Source organism: Apodemus sylvaticus, chromosome 14 (genome assembly GCF_947179515.1).
Source record: "Apodemus sylvaticus chromosome 14, mApoSyl1.1, whole genome shotgun sequence".
Taxonomy (NCBI): Eukaryota; Metazoa; Chordata; class Mammalia; order Rodentia; family Muridae; genus Apodemus; species Apodemus sylvaticus.
In genome coordinates this window covers 67,188,977-67,216,761 of record NC_067485.1, presented here as the reverse complement: position 1 = coordinate 67,216,761, position 27,785 = coordinate 67,188,977, and the positions used below count along the sequence as shown (strand labels likewise).

The window sequence follows — 27,785 nt, the reverse complement described above, 5'->3', positions numbered from 1 at the left end:
TTAGATTGCTTTTGGTGGAATGGCCACTTTTACTATTTTAATCCTATCTATCCATGAGCACGGGATCTTTCCATCTTCTGATTTCTTCAATTTCTTTCTTCCAATAGTTGAAGTTTTTGTCATGTCTTTTACTTGCTTTGTTAGATATTTTATATTGTTTGTAACTGTTGTGAAGGGTATTGTTTCCCTAATTTCTTTCTAGAGGTCTATTGATTTTTTTAAAAGTTAATCTTGTATCCAGCCACTTCACTGAAGGTGTTTCTCAGCTGTAGAAATTCCCTGATATATTTTTTGAGGTTGCTTATGTATAGTATCATACCATTTGCAATTAATAATACTTTGACTTCTTCCTTCCCAATTTGTATCTCTTTGATCTCCTTTTCTTGTTTTATGGCTCTAGCTAGATCTTCAAGTACTATATTGAATAGATATAGAGAGAAATTTTTATTTTATGGGTATTTGTATTTTAAACCTGAATTCAGTAGTTTCCTCTCCCCCTTCTTTTCTTTTTCTTTTTCTTTCATACAACACATCCCAATCACAGCCTCTCTACCTCCCCATTATTCCTAGTACCCCCTGCCACCATACACACACCTTTTTCTCTTCCTCAGATCCACTACTCCTCTGGTTCCCTCCAGAAAAGATCAGGTCTCCCAGGGATATCAAGTGAACAAGGCATAACACAATGCAATAAGACTAGGTGCAAACCCTCCTCTCAAAGCGGGATTAGACAACACAGCAGGAGGAAAAGGGTCCCAAGAACAGGCAAGAGTCAGAGGATCCCCAGCCTCCACTGTTAGGAGTCTTACAAAATTCCCAAGCTAAACAACTGTAACATGTACCTATTGTACAGCCCTGCCTTGTTCCTGATTTTTGGAAAAGTACTTTGTTTCTCTCTAATTAATTTCTTTTTTGGTTATATAGGCTTGCTGTATATTACTTTTATTTATTATGTTTAGGTATTTCTTTTGTATCCCTAATCTCTCTAAGACTTTTATCATGAAGGGGTACAGGATTTTGTCAAAGGCTTTTTGGAATCAAGAGAGAAAATCATATGGGTTTTTTTCCTTTCAGTTTGTTTAGATGGTGGATTACATCGACTGTTTGTCATATGTTGAACATCCCCGCAACTCTGGCATAAAGCCTATTTGATCATGGTGGATGATCCTTTTTTAATGTGTTCTTAGATTCATATTTTGAGTGTTTTTATTGAGAATTTTGTGTTTTTGTTCATAACAGAAATTGGTTTATAATATTTTTGTTGAATATTTGTGTGGTTTAGTTATCAGGGTACTGTGGCCACATAAAATAAATTTAGCAATGATCCTTCTGTTTCTGTTTTGTGAGATAATTTGAGGAGTTCTGGCATTAACTCTTCTTTGAATGTCTGGTAGAATTCTGTGCTAATACAATGTGACCTTGAGTGTTTTCTTTTGTTTTTTGCTTTGGAGATTTTAATAACTGCTTCTATTTCTTTTGTGGTTATAGGTCTATTTAAGTTAATTTAACTTTAGTAAGTGGTATCTATGAACAAAATTATCCATTTTGTTAAGATTTTGCAATTTTGTGCAGTCTACGTTTTTAGAGTATGATATAATGATTCTTTGGGTTTCCTTCTTGTCTGTTTCTATGCCCCCCTCATTTTGTTTATTTGGATATTCTTTTTCCATCTTTTAGTTTGAATAGGGTATATCTCTTATTGATTTTCTCAAAGAACCAACTCGTTATTTCACTGATTCTTTATATTGTTCTCTGTGTTTCTACTTTACTGATTTCAGCCCTTAGTTTGAGTATTTCCTGCTGTCCACTCCTCTAGGATGTGCTTGCTTCTTTTTGTTCTACAGCTTTCAGGTGTGCTGTTAAGTTGCTAGTATGAGATCACTCCTATTTCTTTATGAAGGGACTTAGTGTTATGAACTTTTCTCTTATCACTGCTTTTATTGTGTCCCTTAAGTTTGGGTATGTTATACATTCATTTTCATTAAATCTTAGCAAGTATTTATTTATTTATTTATTTATTTATTTATTTATTTATATCTTGACTCAGTAAGGAGTTTTTCAGGTTCCATGAGTTTGTAGGCTTTCTGTTGCTGTTGTTTTTGCTGTTGCTGTTGTTTTTGCTGCTATTGCCATTGTTGTTGAAATCATCTTTTCCCTGGTGGTCTGATAAGATTCAGGCATTTATTTCATTCTTCTTGTATCTGTTTAGACTTGTGGTCAATTTTAGAGCAAGTTCCATGAAGTCCTGGGAAGGTATATTCATTTATGTTTGGGTGAAATGTTCTGTAGATATCTGTTACGTCCATTTGGTTCACAATGCTGATCCAGTATTTCTCTCTTTTAGTTTTTGTCTGGATGACTTGTCCATAAATAAGAATGGATGTTGAAGTCTCTCACTTTTAACGTGTGATTTAATATATGATTTAATATATTAATTTTAAATATATGATTTAAGTTTTAATAGTGTTGCTTTTGGTGGATTTTTCCTTAGATGAGTGTGAAATACCTTTCCCTCTTCTTGAGAAATTTTTAACTGTAGTTTATTTTGTTAGATTCTGGAATGGCTACAACAGCTTGCTTCTTATATTTATTTGATTGGAAAATCTTTTTCTAACCCTTTACTCTGAGGTAATATTATCTTTGATATTAAGATATTCTTCCTATATGTAGTGCTAGGATAGATCCTATCTAAGCATCCATTCTGTTAATCTGTGTCTTTTTGTTGGGGAACTGAGACCATTGATATTGAAAGATATCAATGCCCAATGATTGTTAATTCCTACTATTTTGTTGTTATTGTTGTTGTTGGTGGTGGTGGTGGTGGTGGTGTGTCTGTGTGTGTTTCCCTTCTCTTGGTTTTGCTGTGTGAAAGTACTTATTTCTTGTGTTTTCATGGATGTATTTTACCTCCTTTTCTTTCTAGTATCATCTGTAAAGCAATTTTGTAGATATTTTCTAAATTTGACTTTATCATGGAATATCATGTCTTTCCATCTATCAAAATTAAAAATTTTGCTGGGTATAGTACTCTAGGCTGGGATCTATGTTCTCCTAGAGTCTGTAGGAAACTTGTCTAGGCCTTTCTGGCTTTGAAAGCCTCCATTGAGAACTTGGGTGTTATTTTAATAGGCCTATGTTTATATGTTACTTGCTATTTTCCCCTTGCAGCTTTTAAAATTCTTTCTTTGTTAAGTATGTTTAGTGTTTTGATTATTATTTAGTGAGGTGACTTTCTTTTGTGGTCCAATTTATTTGCTGTTCTTTTACTTCTTTTACCTCTATAGATATCTTCTTTAGATCAGAAAATTTTTCTCCTATGATTTTGTTGAAAATATTTTCTGTGCCGTTGAACTGGATTATTCTATTTCTTCTATTCCTATTAGTCTTACATTTGGTCTTTTCATGGTATTCCAGGTTTCCTGGATGTTTTGTGTCAGGAATTATCTAACTTTGACATCTTCTTTGACCAGTGTATGTGTATCATCTATGCCTGAGATTCTCCCTTCCATCTCTTGTATTCTGTTGGTAATGCTTGTGTCTGTGGTTCCTGTCCACTTACCTAGATTTTTCCATTTCTAGATTTTCTTCAATTTGTGTTTTCTTTATTTCTTCTATTTTTGTTTTCAGGTCTTCAATGTTTTTATTCATTTCCTTTAACTTTTTTGGTTTCTTTTTGTTCTTTCTTGGTATTCTTTAAAGGACTTATTCATTTCTTCCAAGTTTTGTATTCCTTTTCTTTGATTTCTTCAAGTGACTTAGTCACTTTTTATTTAAGGACCTCTATCATCTTCATAAAGTTTGTTTTAAGGTTGTTTGCTTGTGCCTCAGCTCTGCTGGAACGTTCAGGGCCTCTTTATTGTGTTCTTATGCTGGTGTCTAGGCAGCTAGATTTGGGGTGGTTATAGGTCTATGTGCTGATTTCTGAGCTTTTCTTTGTGGAATGGGTGTTTTGTTCCTTGGTTGCTGTTTTCTCTCTGGTCTCTGGATTGTCTGGGCTGCTGTTGAGAAGGGAGCTGGTTCTACCAATTTTGGCAGCTGGTAGACAGCAGTGAGGGTGGCAGAAAGAGTTGGGGATAGCGTTGAGGGGGTACTGAGAGGGTAGACCGTGGTGGGGGGGGGGGCTTCAGATAGGCATTCTACCTGGAATTCTGATTTTTCAGTGTGACTTCTAGTGCAGCAGGAAGTCTCCCATTAGTTCAATCTTATCCTGATTCAATGTAATTATACCACTGTAAACTACTTTATTCAGTTGAAAGCTTAAGCTCTTGGTGCCACTTTGAAAGTTGATAGCCTGACTTGATTCTGTGTCGTCTGCAAGTGAGTTGAAGTAACTTCCTTATTTCCAGTCAAGTCGCATAAAATGTCATAGCCAAAATAATCTCACCAGAAATTCTTTAGGTCACAATAATCTACCAATGTACTCTAATGATTTAAGAAAAACAAGGGCTTGCATAAATAGCTATAACTTTAGCTATTTGACTTCTTTGAAATTCCCAATTTCTCAATAATGTAATCCTTTTCTAACTAAACATCTACATATTAGCCATTCACTACCTGAAAGGATTTTTTCCAAAACTACCATCAGGGATTCTAATTACCATATCCCTGGCATTTAAGATTGTCTACCCTCTAACCCTGATATTCCTTTCCAAACTATCTCATTATACAATTTCTTCAATTAGTTGATACTATTTGAAACAATTACAGAGACATCTTTTATCACACTAGGCACTTCCTTAAAGATTGTGGTCTGTTGTAGAAATTACACAATTATACATGGAAAATACTGATGTCATATTGATAGTAATGGAGAGTTTTGTTATTGTATGTCTGTATGAATGTATGTCTGTATGCATGCACTCTTGTGTGTGCATATATGTATGTGTGCATGTGTGAAGCCTGGAGGTTGATGCTAGCTGTCTTCCTCTATTGCTGTCCAATTTTATTTTATTTTTTGATAATATCTCTCATTGAACCAGGACATGACTATTTTGTCTAGAAGAGCCCTGGGATCCTTCTGTTTCTGCTGAGACTGTAGGAACACACTACACTGCCTGGCTTTTGATGTTGCTCTTCATGTTTGCCCAGCCAACATCTGAGAGGTTGCTCCCTCACCCATTTTATTTTAAAAATTATTTTTTATGCCCCACCTTGTCTCTCTCTATGGTGCTTTGAATGAAGCAGATTTTCAAGGTTGGGTATATGTGGCGACAGGTGTCGGAGTAGATTTAATTTGAGCTGAGCTTGACAGAAAGAGGGTAGAGGATATCTCCACACATGAAGAGGGATTGATACTGAGCTGACTGGGGAAGAAGTGACTATGTTTAAGGCGTGGGAGAAGACCAATGTGTTTTGCAAGGAGCCAGCAGAAAGAAAAGAGCTGTGTCGCGTCATAGCCACTGGGATTTGCAGTCAAGCACACTGGATTGGAGTGGAGAGCCTGGAGGGAAAGAATGAAAGCTTCCTCATCAGCTTCAGCATCACTGAGAAGCCTTTGTGGGATCTGGGTGAGGAAAACCCTGTCTTCACCAAAGTACTCAGCAGTCAGTGGCAACTTAGAAGATAGTACAGGAGTGTTCTTGTTTGGGGAAGTTAACAGATTCAAGGGAAGCTTGTGGCAGGGAACTTTGATTTAACAACTTAGGGAAAAGAGAATCTTTTAGGTTTCTTAGCAGAGAGTCATTTCCCAAGTAAATTATCTGCCCTCTCCGCCCACCAAGCTTCCTCCATGAGTAATCTCAGGGCCAAACTTGCTGTACAAACAGGAAGTTTTAACCCATTGTGCTTGAGCTTGGTCTTCGTAGCCTGGGCTCAACACTCGAGAGAGTCTTTTCTTTGCACTTTCAATAACCATGGCTGTCAAAGCCATGAGGCTTGTGCTTTTGCAATAGTCACGTGCCACCACGCCACGGGTCTTCTTTTCCTCTGTGCTGTTTGTATACAGTGGCATCCAGTTAGTTTAAATGTAAGCAGGCTTTCGAAGATGCTGCTAATATTCTGGCTAAAATTCTCATCTTCTAGAGTTATGCGGTAGTATTTGAAACTTGCTAGAACAAAGTGTATAAACTTGGTGACATCACAGAACTTGTCATCTCAAAATCTTAGACACTTAGGAGTCTGAAGTCAAAGACCTAGCCATGTCGGTTCCTTCTGAAGAGACCTAAGAGAGAATGCTCCATGCTCATTGGGAAGCATGGAGCGGTGGCCAGCCATCTTGGTCTCGAGTTCCATGATCACATGATATTCTTCCTGTCCTTCTCCCTTTGTGCATGCCTGCTTCCAAAACTCTTCCTATCATATTGACTTAAAATCTTTCCTAATATTCTATTTTAGAGTAATTACTTTACTTTAGTAAAAACTATTTTCAAATTTCTATTCTGTTTCTGTTCTGAGGGACTAGAAATAGTGGCTCAACCATAATTGGAACACAAATTTGCCCCACAGCATACAACCCTTAGAACCCTCAAACTTTTTTTTCTTGCAGAAAGTGCATTCATCCTGCCCTCTCAAAAAGTCTTATTCTTTTCAGTATCAGCTCAGTGTTCAAGTGTTCAAAGTTCATCTAAACATCATCCAAAACATCCCAAATCTCCATTTTTATGAGCAAGACTTGGGGAAGAACTTGTCCTGGGTCAAAATTCTTCTCTGTGACTCTGTGAAACCAGACAAAAAGTAGACACACACACACAGATTACAGATCTTTTTTAAAAAGTACATTGCCTCCAAAAATACAATGGTTGGACAATACAGGCATCTCCACTATGAGAGATAAACAGTAAACAGGAAAGAGTGGTGACACCTGTTTTGGGGAAAGGTAGATCATTTTAAATGAGGAGAAACAGGAGGAAAGATTTCTCAAAGAAAGTGTGGGATAGGGTGAGAGGGATGAGTTGAATTTCAAAAGCACTGCATGTCTACCAGAGATGTCTGTGATTGCAGAAAAATATACTTAAGATAAAATTTATGACCTGAACCATTTTGTGTACTGCTCAGAGGCATTAAGTGCATTTGTGTTGCGGGGCAACGATCACTGTCAACCATCTGTCTATAAACCCTTCTCATCTCTCCAGACTGAATCTTTGTGCTATTTCAAGCAAATGCCCCACCCTTTACCCCCAGCCTTCTATGGTGATAAAATGTGTTTTACATTTTAAAATGTGATTCCAGGGAGGTGGCAAGATGGGTAAGTGTGCCAGCATGAGAAATATAGTGTCAATCCCTCCCCTCATGTAAAACGCTTGGTGTGTGTGTGTGTGTGTGTGTGTACTGTAACTCTAGCATTGTGGGGACAGAGATGGAGGGGGGGATGACAGAGAAGTCACTGACATGATCTAGCTGACATGGTGAGCTTTAGGATCAGCAAGAGACCCTATTCCAAGGCATAAGGCAGAGATAAAGAGAGGAAGACACTAGATGGTTTCAAGAACGGAAGCTCTCACAGGAAACCTGTTAGGAAAAATTACAAGTGGAAGCTGACACAGGACCAGGACTGGCTCTGGTGTGAGCAGAGGGTGGGTTGGACTTGGATTTCCCAGGAGGTTGTGGAGAAAGAGGTGGTGGGTTACAGTGAGTGTGGGGGAGGGGTGGTGGGTTACAGTGAGTGTGGGGGAGGAATAGTGGGTTACAGTGCATGTGGGGGAGGGGTGGTGGGTTATAGTGCATGTGGGGGAGGGGTGGTGGGTTACAGTGCATGTGGGGGAGGGGTGGTGGGTTACAGTGCATGTGGGGGAGGAATAGTGGGTTACAGTGCATGTGGGGGAGGGGTGGTGGGTTATAGTGCATGTGGGGGAGGGGTGGTGGATTACAGTGCATGTGGGGGAGGGGTGGTGGGTTATAGTGCATGTGGGGGAGGGGTGGTGGGTTATAGTGCATGTGGGTGAGGGGTGGTGGGTTACAGTGTGTGTGGGGGAAGGGTGGTGGGTTACAGTGTGTGTGGGGGAGGGGTGGTGGGTTGCAGTGCATGTGGGGGAGGTCTTCCATTCTCTTTATGTATCTCTACTTTGTACTGCTTCTTAAACTTTCAGGTAGAGATGGCTGTTAGGTGTCTAAGTCTAGAGCTGAGGGGAAAGTACGGTGTGCAATGAATGCCCCGGGGAAGCAGGTTAGTAATTAAAACCATGGGAATGATTTCAGTGATTGAGCGAAATTATTTAGAGAAGGAATAATCCTCTGGACATTCTCCTCTTTCCAAAGTCGGGTTATGAGGATGGGGATCCCACGCATGCTTAGCTACAGTCCCTTAGCCATTGTCCTTTAGCTACTGTCCTTAGCTACCATCCCTTAGCCATGGTAGCTTCACACTGCAGAAATGTAGTTCTGATCTGAGACACAAAGCAAGGCAACCGGCTTCCTTCTTTATATTTTATTTTATTAAAGGAACAAAATAATTAGTCCTGACATACCTATTTTAAATCCCATGGCACACAGTGTTCACTGGTTGTAGTGGGTATGGCTTCCGAGGGACCTTGTCTCCTCTGTTGATTACGTTGTGTCTAAGACGGAACTGGGATAAGAGAGGCATGAAGAAGTAAAGAGAAATTATTAATACTTTAAAATATTCGATACTCTTATATGGAGGAGCACTTTATATGAATGTAATTAAGGTAAGGTGTTCAGGGAAAGGAGAGGTAAATACTTTGTTGTAATCAAAAATATAAACTTTGTTAGGCAAGGTGACATGGCTCATCCCACAAGCAGGGGATGTGGGGGACTTGGGCTCCAGAATCCTCATAAAGGATCAGACTTAGTGTTTTTATGGGGACTTAGGAGGCAGAGATAGGAGACTCCAGAAACTCATGGGTTCGTCCAGCACACCCGGAGGTAAAATAGTGAGAAACTGAGGCACAAACAACACGCAGGCGAGGATAACCCTCCAGTTACCCTCCGACCACCACTGGCATGCTACACTGTCACTCTGTGCCTGTACTCAGCATCTGCACTCACACACACACACACACACACACACACACACACACACACATGTGCGCAAAAGCTCTGTCTTTTGTCCTGTTAATTCAAAAAGGTAAGCATCCATTTGATCCCCACACTCCTGTCATAAATACAGTATGATATTTATTTCATATCTCAATCACTAGCTTACTAATTACTTGGCCTGTTGGGAAACCTCTCAACTGTTTGTTAGAGAAAGGAATGCTGGTTTTCTTTTTTTCCTGCATATTGTTACTTTTTTGCCATGCTCAAACATTTGGGAAATGGAAACAGGGAAGCAGCGAGCTTCTTAGAAAAAGCTATAGATGGATGAAAGAGGAACTATAAAATTAGCAAAATGTTAACAGGAACTGTTGAAGGGCCGTGATATTGCTGTTGCTTATTTTTTTTCCTGTTTGCTAGGCGGCCTGTCCTGGTGATGTGTGTTGTGCTCACGACTCTGCCCAGCTTCAGCTTCTCCATAGCAGTGACCGAGGTATGCGACATTCATTCCTTCCGCTGCAAGAGCATGACACTCAGAATGGCATGGATTTGAATTTCGAGAGAGGAGCATACCCAAAGCATTCTCTGTGATTACTCCAATCTTCTTTCAAATTGATTATATGCACATGCACGTGTGTGCGCTCATGTTCGTGTGCACACACACACACACACTCACATACACAACACACATACATACACAAACACTCACACACATAACACACATACACACACAATCATACACATACACATACACACATTCTCACACACACACTCACACACACACACTCACCTACACTCACATACACACACTCACACACATACACAAACACACTCATATGCACACATATACACAATCACACACACTCACATATAAATATAGACATACACACACTCACACACACACTCACACAAACACTCACACATATACACGCATACACACACATGCACACACATACAGTCACACACATACACATACACACTCATATACACATATACACAAAACCACACACACACACTCACATACACATATAGTCACACATGCACTCTCACACACACTCACATACACACACATATACTCTCTCTCACACACACACACTCACATATACACATATACACACACATAAACATACATACACATACACTCACATACACACACACACACTCACATACACACACACACACACACACACACACACTCCTTATTGTAAGATAATCGTTACTTCCATTATTTGAGGGATAACCTGGCATTTAGTTTTTAAAACGCATATTACTTCTATGCTTGTGTATGTGATACAAGAGTATATTGCAAAGTCAGAAAGAGTAAGGTATGGCAGTCGATCTACATTCTTACACACTTATCTTTGGTAAGTCACCCACTGATGAATAGTTTGCACATGTTAACTATGTTGATAGCCTTTTGTTTTGATGAAATATGACTTCAAAAGATTTCCAGCAGACAACCAGATCATAGATCAGGACTATTCATAGGCAAAATCCATTGGTTGAAAGGCCCATACTTTCCATAGAAGTCAGGAAAGGTCTTACCAATGATGTTATTAACTTGCAAGATATTGGGACAGAGAACACCATCACTTGTGGGGAGGGGTGGGGGAGGTGGCCCCGAAAGCTCTAATTTCAGTTCATGAAGGGATAGCATATCTGGGATATGGTAACTTTTTTCTTGTTATTTCCGAAGATGTCTCACCTGTTGTATAAATGTCTTTTCTTCTTTTATTGAATTCCCACTGATGTGTCACACATAAAGAGAAACCTACGTGAAGCACAACTGTGTATTATCAACAGAATGCCACAAAATGGGTCTCTATGCAAACAGACTCAGCATCCCCACTGGCTCTGCCAGCCCTCCCTTCTTTCCTCCCTTCACCATGATGTTTACATTTACCTACTTTTGAATTTTCTACTAGGGGAAGTCAAATTCCAACTTCACTTATTGATTCCATAATGGCGTATGTCTTCTATTTTATTCAAAAGTATGATGTGAGGGTCATTCATGTGTTTACATCCAGATATAGTTCACTTGTTTTCATTGCCACAGATGCAAGTATTTCAACATGAAGCTATTATAACTCATTTATTTTGTTGTGTTGGAATTGAACCTTTGTGGGTGCTAAGTGAATCCGGTACCTCTGAGGTACACTCAGCCCAATGGTGTAACTTACAATTTAGCTGAACAGTTCTCTTGTGCTGTGGTTGTTGCTGCTGTATTGAGGATGGCACCTGGGGCCTTGCACACTTGAGGTGAGGACTCGCTCACTCACTAGACACCCCTCAGTCTGGTCAGTTCTGTTCTTGATGACAAATTCAGTTGTTGCCATTTCAAGCTTATGCTGCCGGGAACTAGGTCAAACATTTTTACAGATGTGTGATGCGTCAGTTGATTTAACAAATATAGGAGGAGAATAGATGGGTTATATGTTATACAATATCCAACCATCCAATGCAATCCATTACGTCAAGAAAGTATCAAGGAAGACTGTGCTGACATCTGTCTGTCTGCAGACTCCAGGAACAGAGAATGAATGCTCTCTAAGCCTTCCTGTTCTTTACCAGAACTTGCATTTTGTCTTTAATGCATTTGAGGGACATGTTTTTGAAACTCGTTAGACTTTAAGATTTCATTTGTCCAAATTAGTGAGATTGCATATCTTTTCAGCTTGGCTTATTCATATTTGCCTGTCTTTTAAAATTGATTTACAGAGTGAGCAGGTTGTATTTATGTATTTAGGACACACACACACACACACACACACACACACACACACACACCAACAATTAAAGAAAAAGAGACCGTTTGAAAGGGGAGAGGTGGAGAGTAGGTAACATGGAAGAATTATGAGGGAGGAGAGGAAAGAGGAAATGGTGTAATTATATTATAATCTCAAAAAATAAAAAGAATTGTTTAAAATTGATGCGAAAGTGCTGTTTACATGTTCAAATTACAACCTTATTAAAATGTATGTACTGTAATATGTTCATCCTGGGACTTGCCTTCACAATTTTATTTGTTGTCTTTTGATGAAAAAGTTTTTTGTTTTGTTTTGTTTTGATTAAAATTATCTGATTTGTCAACTCTTTCATTTGTACAAAATGCTTCTAGTGAGTGAACTGAGATGACTTTTGAATCTAAAGTGGAATGTCCCAAAGATCTCATCTCATCTTCTGGAAAATGTGTTTTCCTCTTCCTTCTCTTCCTCCTCCTCTTCCTCCTCCTCTTCCTCCTCTTCCTCCTTTGGATCCACAGACCAGCTTTAATAAAGTGTTTTGTTATATTGTATAGAGATGGGATTGTTCAAGTTTTATTTTATTTTTGCTTTTTGCCCAATGAGCTGAGTACCATTTTGTAAAAAAATAAAAAATTAGTTCTTTGTTTCATATATTTATTTATTTTATGCATATGAATACACTGTCCTCATATGCATCAGAAGAGGGCATCGGATCTCATTACAGATGGTTGTGAGCCACCATGTGGTTGCTGGGAATTGAACTCAGGACCTCTGGAAGAGCAGTCAGTGCTCTTAACCGCTGAGCCATCTCTCCCGCACCTTTGTCTGTTTCAATAGAGTCTTCTAAGTCCTCTAAGCCAGCTGTTCATGTGAGTGAGCTGTGCACATGCTTCCTGTTTTGTCACCTTGCCTGTGTATTCTGTGTTCACTCACATTGCACAGCTTATTCTTGTGGCTTTATAAGTGTTCTGTAGAAGCAAAAGAGCAAACTGCTCTATCTTTCCTTTCTTCTACAACTGCTTGCCCTTTTATTTCTACATGCATTTTAGAATGAGCATGATAATTGGCATGAAGTTCCAGTTAGTGATTTCATTTTTTTAAAAAATTATTTTTATGTCTTTATTGTCACTACTAATTAAAAAGAATACATCCAGTCGGCATCATTTCTTCCATATATAGTTGCACAGGCTATGAGAAAGATGTTTAATTTTTCATTCTTAAATACAGTTTTTTACTTTCTCTTGATTTATTAGGCGCTCTAAGATATCCAGGACAAGCTGGTTAGAACTGATCATGAAAGCATCTTTGTCTTGTCTTTGAGAGAAAAGTTCCAATATTTCACCATGAGTTTGATACATGCTGTAGTCTGTTTTGTCTGTTCTTCATAGAAACCATAAGCAGATAAGAAGAAAGCTAGGCTGATCTTACCTGGGACTGTCAGAGCTCCGCTTAGCAGGGAAACTGGGAGGAATGGCCCATTTCACTTTTACTGGGCCCACACATGCTCACACACTTATACACATACACTTACACACATATACACACGCAGATACATACATCCAAATACATATATACAGATACACACATAAATATTTACAGACACAGACACACAGAGATATACATACACAGAGATACACACATACAAGCATACACTGACATAGACACAGACACACAGAAACACACACAGAGACACAGACACAGATACACACACACACACACATACACAGACACACACACACACACACACACACACACACACACACACACACCAGAAATGAGGATCAAAATCAAATCCAGGCCCTCCTATCTGCTAGGCAAGGGCTCTACCAACTGAGCTGCATACACAGCCCTTTATTATTATACTTCTGGCATTCATTTAGGGGATCCTATTTTACATAAAACCTTGTGTTAATCCTCATTACATATTTAGAAATGGTTCGAAGACTTGTGGTTCAAACCTGAGAAGCTAAAACCAGGACTTTGACATTTTCAGTAAATGTAGTTAAGAAACTATTGATGGAATTTAGAATGAATAAGGCAAACTGATTAAATGTGCTTCTGTGGCTTCCTGAAAACAGGTTCAAAAGAATATCAATGGCTCAGCTGATTCGTTGCCTGATTCCTTACCTGATCTGCCAGTATCTCTGGTTCTGTTGTCCCTGATCGTGGTTGACATTATTGAAAAACTCAGGATATATCCTCTAAGAGGGAGTCAAAAGAGTAAGTATCCTTTCAAATATCAATACTTAAATTTTTTTTTATTTAGCGTTTATCTTTTCTGTTATTCTGTTGCTTAATAAAATGTTTAATGTCAGTGTTTCTTTTTCATTAATTATTTTATTTATTTACATTTCAAATGTTCCTCTTCCTGGTCTCCACTATGCAAACTCCCAGCCTCCCACCCCCACTGCCTTTGCCTCTAAGAGGGTGCTCCTCCACCCACTCACCCACTCCTGCCTCACCCCTGTAGCATCCACCTTCTCTGGGGCAACAAGCCTCCACAGGACCAAGCGCCTCCCCTCCCATTGATACCAGATAAGGCAGTCCTCTCCTACATATGCAGCTGGAGCCATGGATTCCTCCACGTGTGCTCTCTGGTTGGTGGTTTAGTCCCTGGTTGCTCTGAGGGGTCCGCTTAGTTGATATTGTTCTTCTTCCTACAGGGTTGCAATCCTGTTCAGCTCTTTCAGTACTCCCCCTAACTCTTCCATTGGGGCCGCCAGGCTCAGAGCCTCTGAGGGGAGCCATACCAGGCTCCTGCCTGCAAGCACACCTCGGCATCAGCAATAGTGCCGGGAGTTGGTGTCTGTGGATGGGTCCCAGGTGGGGCGCTCTCTGGATGGCTTTTCCTTCGGTCATTTTCCATTTCCCCCCCTCTACATTTCCTTTAGACAGGACCATTTCTGGGTTAAAGATTTTGAGATGGGTGGATGGCCCCATCCCTCAACTGGAGGCCATGTCTATCTATTGGAGCTGGTCTCTTCAGGTTCTATCTTCCAGATGGGTATTTCAGCTAATGTCATCTCCACTGTGTCCTAGGAACAGTGGGGAGGGGGCAATGGGGGAAACTGCTAGAACGTCCCAGATACCAGAGATGCAAGAGACAGTGTTTTTTTAGTCACTGAGAGAAGCTTGAAAATTAAGATACCTAGACATAAGTATTTTAAAATGTACTTTGATACCAGCCATTATTATTTATTTATATCTTGGTAGTGCCTATAAATTTGTAAAAATACCTAATACTTATTATTTAATTTAATATTTTTTCTTTTCTTTTTTTATTGATATATTTTTAATTTAATATTTAATACCAATAAAGCTTAATGTGCCCTCTCGCAAGAAAACATTATTGACATAGCCTTTTTGAAATGTTCTTAAATTCTTAAATTTAGAGGAATAAAATAGTTTTGGGCCTTGTTTGGTGTCACATACCTGTATTCTTGCTGAGACAGGAGGACCAAGAGTTGGAAGTCAGCCTGAATTACATAGCCAGACTCTGTCTCAAAAAACAAACAATAAAAGTAACAAAAAAGTCATTTTGTTTAAAGACTTTTGCTACAAGAATCAGTACATTCTTTACATCCTACTTACAATTTAGAGAGTTGCATATATTAAATTATGGATTATAAAAACAAAGCCAAACTTCACATTGGTAAAATTGAGACAAGCCACTTTCCTACAAAGCTGAAATCAACACCACACAGGTGACAATTCAATGACAGCCCAAGGGCCACACACTGAGGGGACAGTGCTACCAAGCTCCATCTTCCCTTGAAAGTCAGATGTCTTTATTTTAAATGTCTCTCCTTACTTCAGGATTTATAATAGATATTCCATTGCCTGAATGGCAATGGTGATGGCAATGATGTACACCATTGGATTCCTTCCCCTGCCTCTGTCAGGATCTCTCAGCCCCACAGAAAAACATGCAAGCATAAAAAATAAGAATATCAGTGGCTGGGTGAGAGTTTTCAGTCCTACTGGCAGAACTCAGTTAAGTAGTGTTTTTAGCCTAGGTTAGACCCAATGTTACAAAATGGTAGTATTAAAAGCGATGTAGGATCTCTGTGTAAAGTACTATATTCAACTGCAGATGAAGGGACGCTCATGTCATGTTAGATGTTAGAGGTCAGCAGAGACCAAAGGAGAGGCCTGAGTTTTGCAGGGGTTTGTAGGTGGACATGGAGAGCAAATGTTCTCCATTGAGCAAGCTTGGACTGCTAGGAAGTCAAGTGTGCATGTAACCTGTGGGCGTGTTCCAGAAGTAAAAGCAGCTTGGTTGGATGTTCCACTATCTGTCAACAAACCTTGCTGGAACAGTAATTGCCTTCTTAAAAGCATCTGTGACTGGTTTGTCAATGTGTCACTCGGAAAACTTGCAAAACAGCTTCGATAGTTTCAGTGCAAACTCTGGGAGCAGACTTGGAGAAGGAAGTGAGGGAGGTTTAATTAGATCAAAGGTCTCAGTCCCTTATTCTGTGGGACAATAAGGGCTTTTGTTTGTTCTGTCTGGAGATAACAGGAGGGTTTTCTCCAAAAGGCCTACTGCCACTAATCCAGAAGCCCCTTTGGGACTGTAGACCTCTGCCTCCTCCGCCAGGGATCTAAGTGAAGGACCTTAGGATCTCTGTAGGCCTGGCTCTCTGGGAAGCAGGGCTCTATAGGCAGAACGTCATCCAAAGGCAGAAGGAACCCCGAACCCCACACAATGCCTCCCCGTAGCTCCTGCTGCTCAGAGCCAGGGTTCCTGCCTATCCTGATGGAATGCACAGGGTCGGCACTCCGTGCTCTTGCAAACCACACAACTTTTTCATTGCACTGTTTCGAACCCTTTCATTTTTGAATGTTTTATTTTTACAAAACAATATATATTCATCTAATGACGTAATAAAATAGAGATCTTAAAAAGGAAAAAAAAATAATGCCAGCCTGGCTTACAGAGCTAGTTCCAGGAAAGAAATCCTGTCTCAAGAAACAACAACAACAACAACAACACTAAAGTAAAAAATAAACCAACTGTAATTCTATAAGCTAGAAGTGTATAATTGATGGGATCTTCTTACATACTCACTTAAAAGAAGTTACTTTGTGATTTTTTTTTTCCCTACAGTATATACTGGGCTTGTTAATCTTATTATTTTATCTACTTCGCCACCATTTTTATTGGTCAAATACTATTCCATTATATTAATGACTCATGGTATATTTAACTAACCTATGATTGTCACCTAGATTTGTGTGATTTATTTATTTTTTATTTTTTTATTATTGTTGTTGTATAGAATAGGGATCCGGGTAGAGCAAGTCACGCAATGTGTGCTTGAATCAGGAAGGGGAGACATATTAAGGGCAGAGTGCACGTATTATACAGTTCAGGTAGTCTCTTTTAAAGTGGCACTGCACTGTGTGTGGGAATTAGAAGCCACACAGTGAAGTGAATGGCCAAACAGGAGCTGGGGATGGAAAGAGTTAACCGCCTCTGGACTGTAGCCTGGAGATATCAGCGGGGAAGTGCAGAGTGTCCTCAGAAGACCTGCAGCATCTGCTTATGCCCAGACTCCTTCCTTGGCAACTATGTTGCTACCCAGATTCCTTGGCAACCGTGTTGCCAGAAGACAGTGGCTACAGGCTGGCTGCTCACACAGCGAACTATAGAAGGGGATGGGAAGCAGGTGTGGTGTGTGGCAATAGTGGTTGGACTGCCTTAGAGCCTCTAGCACAGACAGAGAAGGCTTGCTGGAGATGAGGTCAGTCGCCTATTTGAGTGGAAAACCTCAGCACTCTGCGGAGCAGAGGAGATGCCAGGTATGATGTTGGCAGGGTAAGGTTTTCAAATAAATCTGCTCACAAAGGCCCGAGTCCAACTCCTGTGGTGTCATCTCTTTAACTCCCAGTCCTAGGCAAAGCACTTCAGGGACCTTGGTAACACAAGTGAATATGTCTTTGCTGTTTTCTCCTCTTTTAGTTAACCTTTTAAAATTATGTTTTGTAAAAATGTGTTCTTCTTTCATTCATTGTATCCTGACAACAGTTTCCTTCCCTCCACTCCTCCCAGCCCCATCCTGCCATCTCCTGTTACTTATACTCACAGTCCTGGGCTGGGCACTGCAGAGACCTCAGGAACTCAGGTCAATGTTCCCTTAGGACAAATGCCATGTCAAATGTCTCACTCAAAGTTCACATAGGATGGTAAAGCTTTTCATATATGTTGCCAAAGATTGCTATCTCTCCAAATGCTCTAATTCAGTTCCTAAGCAGTGGTGTGAGCACACACACACACACACACACACACACACACACACTACATACACATACCATACACACACATGTTAATCTCTCACACCACACCCGGTATACACACATACACATACATAACATATATACACACACATGCACACCCTATATACATCATTCACACATACACATGCATACAACACCCTACACTCCACACATATAAAAGTATACTTACACTCACACCTCTCTCTTTCTTACATACATACACACACAGATATACACACATACACACCCTCTCAACCATGACTTTCATTCTAATTTATTTTTCACTAATTTTAGAGGCAAAATAGCATGGCTTTCTGACCTTACTTTTGTAAACATTGTGGTTGTGTTTGAAAAGATCTCGTTTCATTGGTAACTTTAGTTTTTTAACTGTGACATATCACTGTCGTTGGGCTTTTGTGTCCTGGGTGGTTATGAATCCCGTGAGTCAGGGACACTCAGCCCTGCCGGCCATAGCTGCAGCATCGGTGTCAGCATTTCTTTGCCTCTCAATTTGCTGTGGTGGTTTAGAGAGAAAGAATTTTTAATGTTTTCATAGTTTAAGCTACCGATTTATCCTTATTGGTTTGGCCTTTGACATTATGCTTAAAAGTCTTCTTTTTCTGTAAATGAAAAAAATATTTTTTTTTCTTAAATGAAGTCTGATGAAGAAAACTCGAAGCTGGGCCTGGTGGCCACCCCTGCAATCTCAGTACTTTACAGGCTCAGGCAAGAAAATCCTGGGTTCCATGCCAGTATGGGCTGTGTAACAAGACCCTGATTCAAAGCCCAACCAAACTGAGCAGGGCAAGCAAAAAGCTGAATTCTGTATAGGGTACAAGTCTGCTCATTCATAAATAATTAATAGATTAGGTAAGATAATACAGTAAGTTACTTGACTCAATAGAAGGTTTTGATTTATACCTCTCTTGTATTTCTACCATTAGAATGGCTTATAGCATATAAAAACCACTTACAGGAACTTGGGAGGTAGCCAGCAGGTAGGAATCCTCACTGCTTAAGTATGTGGATATGAGTTGAAATCCTCAGTACCACATAAGAAGCTGCTTATGTGTGTGCAGGCCCAGTGCTGGGGGTTGGGGAGGCTCCTTACACGTCTCTAACTACAGTACTGTGTACCGTGTGAGGCAGGAGGATCTTGGAATCCTAGCTTCAGGCTCAGTAAGAGGCTCTGGCTGGCTGGGGTGACTCAGGCAGAGTGTGTAAATCCTTAATACCCTCCCCTGTTCCCTGCATGCATGTGTTTGGGAGCATGCATTCACACACACATGTACATATCACACACAGTGTAAAATTAAAATAAACCATTTAATGGTGCGTAAAATTAAAATAAACCATTTAAAGAAACTTCGTAAAGTTTCTTTTACGAAGGAGGGTGCCCTTGATTAATGATGTTGTATATATTAAAGATATCCGAGCCAACTACAGTTTTTTTTTAATTTTTAAATTTTTTTATTTTCTACATTCTTTGTTTACATTCCTAATGCTTTCCCCTTTCCAGGTTCCCCCCTCCCCATCGGTCTCATAAGCCCTCTTCCCTCACCCATTTCCCAATCACTCCCTCCCTTTTCTCTGTCCTGGTACTCCCCTACAATGCTGGATCAAGTCTTTTCAGAACCAGGGCCCTCTCCTTCCCTATTCTTGGGTATTATTTGATATTCTAATTGTGTCTTGAGAATTCAGAGCTTCTGGGCTAATTAATATCCACTTCTCAGTGATTGCATTCCATGTGTATTCTTTTGTGATTGGGTTACCTCACTTAGGATGATGTTTTCCAGTTCTAACCATTTGCCTAAGAATTTCATGAATTCATTGTTTTTAATTGCTGAGTAGTATTCCATTGTGTAAATATACCGCATTTTCTGTATCCATTCCTCCATTGAGGGACATCTGGGTTCTTTTCAGCTTCTGGCTATTATAAATAAGGCTGCTATGAACATAGTGGAGCATGTGTCCTTATTGCATGCTGGGGAATCCTCTGGGTATATGCCCAGGAGAGGTATAGCAGTGTCCTCCAGGAGTGTCATGCCCAGTTTTCTGATGAACCACCAGACTGATTTCCAAAGTGGTTTTACCATCTTGCAATCCCACCAGCAGTGGAGGAGTGTTCCTCTTTCTCCACATCCTTGCCAACACCTGCTGTCTCCTGAGTTTTTAACCTTAGCCATTCTGACTGGTGTGAGGTGAAATCTCAGGGTTGTTTTGATTTGTATTTCCCTAATGATTAATGATGTTGAACTTTTTTTTTTTTTTTTTTTTTTTTTTTTTTTTTTTTTTTTTTTTGGTTTTTCGAGACAGGGTTTCTCTGTGTAGCCCTGGCTGTCCTGGAACTCACTCTATAGACCAGGCTGGCCTCGAACTCAGAAATCCACCTGCCTCTGCCTCCCAAGTGCTGGGATTAAAGGCGTGCGCCACCACGCCCAGCTGATGTTGAACTTTTCTTAAGGTGTTTCTCAGCCATCTGAAGTTCTTCAGGTGAAAATTCTTTGTTTGGCTCTGTACCTCATTTTTTAATAGGGTTATTTGGTTCTCTGGGGTCTAACTTCTTGAGTTCTTTGTATATATTGAATATTAGCCCTCTGTCTGATGTAGGGTTGGTAAAGATCCTTTCCCAATTTGTTGGTTGCCGTTTTGTCCTTTTGACAGTCTCTTTGCCTTACAGAAACTTTGTAATTTTATGAGGTCCCATTTGTCAATTCTTGATCTTACAGCATAAGCTATTGGTGTTCTGTTCAGGAACTTTTCCCCTGTGCCCATGTCCTCCAGGGTCTTCCCCAGTTTCTTTTCTATTAGTTTCAGTGTGTCTGGTTTTATGTGGAGGTCCTTGATCCACTTGGAGTTGAGCTTAGTACAAGGAGATAAGAATGGATCAATTCGCATTCTTCTGCATGCTGACCTTCAATTGAACCAGCACCATTTGTTGAAAAGGCTATCTTTTTTCCACTGGATATTTTCAGGTCCTTTGTCGAAGATCAAGTGACCATAGGTGTGTGGGTTTATTACTGGGTCTTCAATCCTCTGTGCCCTTTGGTTAGTATGGCTAAGAGTTTATCTATGTTGTTAATTTTTTCAAAGAACCAGCTCCTGGTTTTGTTGATTCTTTGTATGGTTCTCTTTGTTTCTACTTGATTGATTTCAGCCCTGAGTTTGATGATTTCCTGTCTTCTTCTCCTCCTGGGTGAATTAGCTTCTTTTTGTTCCAGGGCTTTCAGTTGTGCTGTTAAGCTTCTAGTGTATGCTCTCTCCAGTTTCTTTTTGGAGGCACTCAGGGTTATGACTTTTCCTCTTAGCACTGTTTTCATTGGGTCCCATAGATTTGGGTATGTGCCTTCATTTTTGTTAAATTCTAAAAAGTCTTTGATTTCTTTCTTTATTTCTTCCTTGACCAAGGTATCATTGAGTAGCATATTGTTCAGTTTCTATGTGTATGTGGGCTTTCTGTTTTTGTTGCCACTGAAGACCACTTTTACTCCATAGTGATCTGATAGGAGGCATGGGATTATTCCGATCTTCTTATATTTGTTGAGGTCTGTCTTGTGACCAATTATATGATCGATTTTGGAGAAGGTACCATGAGGTGCTGAGAACAAGATATATTCTTTTGCTTTAGGATGAAATGTAATATATATAAATTATATATTAAATAATTTATATTTAATATATTAATTACATATTAATATATATATTAATTTAATATATATTAAATAAATGTTATATATATACATACACACACACACACACACACACACACATATATATATATATATATATATATATATATATATAAAATCCAATTGGTCCAAAGCTTCAATTAGTTTCACTGTGTCCCTGTTTAGTTTCTGTTTTACTGATCGGTTCATTGAGGAAAGTGGGGTGTTGAAGTCACCCACAATTATTGTTTAGGTGCAATGTGTGCTTTGAGCTTCAGTAAAGTTTCTTTTACGAAGGAGGGTGCCCTTGCATTTGGAGCATAGATGTTCAGAATTGAGAGTTCTTCTTGGTGGATTTTTCCTTTGACCAGCAAGAAGTGTCCTTCAGTGTCTCTTTTGATGACTTTAGGTTGAAAGTCAATTTTATCTGATATTAGAATGGCTACTCCAGCTTGTTTCCTGAGACCATTTGCTTGTAAAATTGTCTTCCAGCTTTTTACTCTAAGGTAGTTTTTGTCTTTGACACTGAGGTGTGTTTCCTGTATGCAGCAAAATGTAGGGTCCTGTTTACCTATCCACTCTGTTAGTCTATGTCTTTTTATTGGGGAATTGAGTCCATTGGTGTTAAAAGATATTAAGGAATAGTGGTTATTGCTTCCTGTCATTTTTGATGTTAATTTTATATTTGAGAGATTATCTTCTTTTGGGTTTGATGAAAGAAGGTTACTATCTTGCTTTTTATAGGGTATAGTTTCCCTCCTTGTATTGGTGTTTTCCCCCTATTATCCTTTGTAGGGCTGGGTTTGTGGAAAGATATTGTGTAAATTTAGTTTTGCCATGGAATATCTTGGTTTCTCCATCTATGGTGATTGAGAGTTTTGCTGGGTATAGTAGTCTCAGCTGGCATTTGTGGTCTCTTAGAGTTTGCATGAGATCTGCCCAGGATTTTCTAGTTTTCATGGTCTCTGGTGAGAAGTCTGGTGTAATTCTGATAGGTCTTCCTTTATATGTTACTTGACCTTTTTCTCTTGCTGCCTTTAATATTCTTTCTTTGTTTAGTACATTTGGGGTTTTGATTATTATGTGATGGGAGGTATTTATGTTCTGGTACAGTCTGTTTGGAGTTCTGTAGGCTTCTTGTATATTCATAGGCATCTCTCTCTTTAGGTTAGGGAAGTTTTCTTCCATAATTTTATTGAAGATATTTGCTGGCCCTTTCAGTTGTAAATCTTCACTCTCAGCTATGCCTATAATCCTTAGGTTTGATCTTCTCATTGTATCCTGGATTTCCTGGATGTTTTGGACTACAGGCTTTTTGCTTTTTTGCATTTTCTTTGACTGTTGAGTCCATGGTTTCTATGGTATCTTCAGTATCTGAGATTCTTTCTTCTATCTCTTGTGTTCTGTTGTTGACATTTGCATCTATGGCCCCTGATTTCTTCCCAAAGTTTTCTATCTCCAAAGTTGTCTCCCTTTCCGATTTCTTAGTTGTTTCTACTTCTGTTTTTAGATCCTGGATGGTTTTGTTCAGTTCCTTCACTTGCTTGTTTGTGTTTTCCTGTAATTTTTAAAGAGATTTTTGTGTTTCCTCTTTTATGACTTCTGCCTGTTGACCAAAGTTCTCCTGTATTTCTTTAAGTGATTTTTGTGTTTCCTCCTTATTGACTTCTATCTTTTCACCCATATTCTCCTGAATTTCTTTAAATGATTTTTGTGTTTCTCTTGTAAGTGTTTCTAACTTTTGATCATTTTTCTCCTGAATTTCTTTAAGAGATCTATTTATGTCTTTCATGTGTTCCTCTAACAGCATCATGACCAGTGATTTTAATTCCAAATCTTGTTTTTCTGGTGTGTTGGGGTATCCAGGACTTGCTGTTGTTGAAGAATTGGGTTCAGATGCTGCCATATTGCCTTGATTTCTGTTAGTAACATTCCTACACTTGCCTTTTGCCATCTACTTCTCACTGGTGTTAGTTGGTCTTGTTACTGGCTGATGCTTCAACCTCCTGTGAGCCTATAAGGCTATTTCTGCACCACTGGATGACTGGGTTTCCCCTGGCACAGATTGCTGATGTGCTGTCCCCCTCTTGTGTGCTCTTGGAGCCCTGCTGTGTCTTACCCCAAGTAATGCTATACTTGAGTTGTCTCAGTGCTCCTGAACCTGGTGCTTCCTGTCTGCTCGGTCAGGGAGAGAATATGGCATCGGGGAGTCACTCCAAATGCTGATCACCCCGTAGGGCACAGGACCCTCGACCAGCTGGCACATAGACAAACCGCCAATCTACCCAGGTCCTGAGCGCTGGCAGACCCCCTGCGGTTTGTGCCCCGAGAGATCTTAAACTGGGGATATCTCAATACATGGTGCTGCCCCTCTGTTCCATCAGGGAGTGAAAATGGAGGCAGGAGTCACTCCAAATGCTGATCACCTCGTAGGGCACAGGACCCACGACCAGCTGGTACACAGATGAATCGCCAATCTGCCCAGGTCCTGGGCACAGGCAGACCCCTGGCAGTTTGCGCCCTCAGAGATCTTAAACTCGGGATATCTCAGTACCTGGTGATGCCTGTCTGATCTGTCATGGAGCGAAGATGGCTGCGGGGAGCCAAGTACAGTTCTAAACTAGAATTCAAAACATGACTCATCCTAAACATGGCGAAACTAGACCTTCTGGGTTTAGATGTGGACACATGCAGATTGTTAAACAGAAAACCTCACTGAATGAACTTTGGTTTGATCTTGAATTAAGAGCAATGGTACTCATTCACAGGTATATATGAGAACCAAATAAGGGGTCTTGTGTTGTATGAAATGCAGGCCACATCCAAAGATAGTTAGTGCTTATTTTTTTTTTGTGTGTGTGTGTGTATGTGTGTGTGTGTATGTGTGTGTGCAATTACAACACGCTATATATGTGTATGAACCCCCAGACAAGGAAAAAGTGGGACATGGGCTATTTTTCTGAAAAAAAAAATGACATTTTGAGTTCCTCTTTGTTTCTTTTTAAGGAACAGCTTATTAAACAATATGGGCACATACAGTGCAAGCTAGGTTTCCATGATGTGCGATTTAGCAATGTGCTGGGGGCTGGGTCTGAGGAACACCGTGTCCAGGGCTGTTCCAAGAAGCAGTCTGTTCCCTTGCTTTCCTTTGCCACAGAGAAGGAAGTTTCAGAAAGCTTTATAGATCTAGGATTTTTTCCCTTTTCTGAAGAAATAAATGTCCATTTCCCAGACTGTGGGGGAGAGGAGAGTCAGATTTCTGATTTATACCGCCTAATGAAGTACCAGCTGTCAGGCTAAGATCCCAAAGACAGGTCCCAAAATGCTCTTGGCATGAGGCTTGTGCCAGCAGACAGACACAGGGTATTATTGCTAAAGAGCCTTGAGTTAAGGCTCCACTTTATGAGGTCAGTTGTGTGTGTGTGTGTGTGTGTGTGTGTGTGTGTGTGTGTGTGTGTTTGGGTACACATGCATGTGTCTGAACATATGTCTGGAGACCAATGTTTCTGCTGTTTCTCTGGAATTGCCCATCTTGTGAGACAAGTGCTTTGTGAGACAGAAGCACTTACTGGATTTGGGGCTCACTAATTGGGCTAAGCTTGCTTGTGAGGACGTCCCAGAGAACTGCCTGCCTCTACCTCCCAAGTATGGAGATTACAAGCATGCACCAACCCCTCCCCTGATGTGTATGTTGGTGTTGGGAGGTCAAATTCAGGTCCTAATGCCTGCAAAGCGAGTGTTGTACCAACTGCAGCGTCTCCACTCTCAGCTTCAGTTGCTTTCAATATTGTATTGCAAAATGGTCCCTTTTCTCCTCCATGAGCAAACAGCCATGAACGGATTTAGTATGCAAGACAAGAATACAGAAAGTTATAAGATGTTTTGGGAATAAATGTTAAAATTTCCAGAGAGTCTGACGAGAATAAAGAGATATAAAGAACTCAGTATGTATTTCTTTACAATAAACACCAAACTTCATTTTTCAAAGCTATATTAGCCAGGACAAGTTTGGAATCACAGGCCCGGGCTATTGAGTTTCCATGTCTACATGTATTTACCTTAGACAAATTTGGGACTGTTTACACATGTCCACATGTTCGCCCTCACTCTGTGTTTGTGTTGTGTGCAGTTTGATAGTGGGAACACTATCTATGGGAACATTGCCTTTCCCGAGCTCCTACCAAGGTCCCTATTTCACAGGGTGTGCATGGTTGGTTACTGGAATATGAGTAATGACTGCTTGCTATGAACTTACACAGTGTTCTCTGAATAATAAATACGTCAGCGCTTTTATTCCCTAGCCCCATGACCCTCAATGCTACTCTGTCTGGGAGGCCTCTGAAATCCTTTGAATGACAGTTGCAGGGGGTGGAACCTTTCTTTATGCCCGGGTCCTATGCAAATGTTGAACTAGGCTGTCACTCTCTGGGCCCATGGCCATGCCACATCTTCTGTTACCATAGAGCTACATAGGTTCTCAGGCCACTGTGCCAGCTTTTCCAGATTTCTTCAAGGGCTTTCGAAGGCATTCGGTCTTTCAGTCCATGTAAGGACAGAGTTAGGAGCCAATCTGAGTGGTTGAGCCTATGCAGGACTCAAAAGTACTTCTTTCTGTATGGCCAGAGGCATTGCTTGGGGTCCATACTTCCATGCTTTAACTTGCTGCCTTACTGTAAGTTCTTTCTTTCCCAGAATGCTCAATGCTCCCTTACGCTAACAGACTCCAGGACAGACATTCCTTCCATCCTTTATTTAGTATATGTATTTCATAGTAAGGTAGCTGGGTATTTACTGCTGGGGTACAAGAGTAAGAAGAGACTGAGGCGTCATTCATGAAGTTCGTGGTCTAGGGGACTTGAGAAGATATTAGGCCATGCCACTGAGTATGTATAAATAAAGAGGGGTGCTCTGGAGACTGTGGATAAACTCACTTTCATGGGCTTCGCCATTTGTCACCCACCTTCAGCTCAATACCAACATTTCTAAATCTAGCCTCTATCTGGACACTTGAATCCCCCAATTATTTGTAACAGTCCAGGAAAATACCCAAAGTGTTTCACCTTCCAAGTTTAGAATTATTTGAGCCCAAATATTTGGCATGTTGTTTTATCATTTTATATACAGAACATGTTTAGAAGTGTGGATGCTATAAATGTATGCTATTGTGGTTGTTTTCTATCAACATACATAGTAAGGCAACCCTATTCTCCAACCTTATTTTAGCTGTAGGGGAAGGTCAGAACTGCCTGCACCAGAAGCTGGGGGGCGAGCAGGAAGTTCTAGTCAGTAAGCTTTCTTAACAACCAAAAATGGTTGTTAAGAAACAACACTGAAGCCCCAGGTCCAACAGTTCTGGTTCAGCGTTAGATCCATCTGTGGAGTAATGGCAGCAGAGAAAACAGCCTCTAAAACTCCAGCCTTCCAGCTCAGATAAGAGTTCCCTTAACAGCTTCCACTGCTTAAAGCCCAGAGAAGGCACATGCTTCTCTTAGCAGATTCATGCGATGCTTAACAGGGAACTGAAACTGGATACCAGGGCTTCTCAATTTTCTGAATAATCATTCATCATCTTCTGAATGGAAGTTGGTGCAGCTATTTCGTAGGTAGGAAGTGCTCACGAGCCCTTCCCAAAATGATGATGGGCTGATTCATTGTCTTGAGTTGCTCCTGCTTTTCTTCCTTGCCATGTCTCTTACATCTCTTTCTTTTTCTCCTCTTTCTCCTCCTCATTTTGGCAGGAATTGCATATGTTTTTGGGGACAGCCAATAATATGCTGGTCAGTGTTCAAAGAGCTGCTCCCCAGGGTGGAACTCTGACTTCTAGGTGTGTGTGTGTGTGTGTCTGTGTGTCTGTGTGTCTGTGTGCGTGCTTGCTTATGTGAAGTTATGTTCATATGTGTGTGTGCAAATGTGTGATGGTGCATAGGCACATGAATGTGCACATGTGTAGGTCAGAAACTGCTGCCAGGATGGCTACTTCAGTCCTTAGTCATCTACCTTGTTGTTTTGAAACAGGGTCTCTCACTAAACCCAGAGATTGCCAGTTTGCCTGGACTGGCTGGCCAGTGACCTCTCAGGATTTTCCTGTCTGCATCCCCAGCACTACAGATTACAGATGGGAACGATCATGCCCATCACTTAGATGGGTGCTTGGGATCTAAAC

The 27,785-nt window shown here is 40.3% G+C and overlaps 1 protein-coding gene across 1 annotated transcript in view; it reads left to right on the top strand.

The window, feature by feature from the left end:
- Nucleotides 1-27,785, top strand: part of Tmem236 (transmembrane protein 236) — a 53,486-nt gene that overhangs the window by 10,321 nt on the left and 15,380 nt on the right. Inside the window, exons 2-3 of the mRNA XM_052157453.1 lie at nucleotides 9,352-9,424; nucleotides 13,754-13,895. Of these exons, the coding sequence (XP_052013413.1) occupies nucleotides 9,352-9,424; nucleotides 13,754-13,895 (215 nt within the window). The remainder of the gene's footprint in view (nucleotides 1-9,351; nucleotides 9,425-13,753; nucleotides 13,896-27,785) is intronic.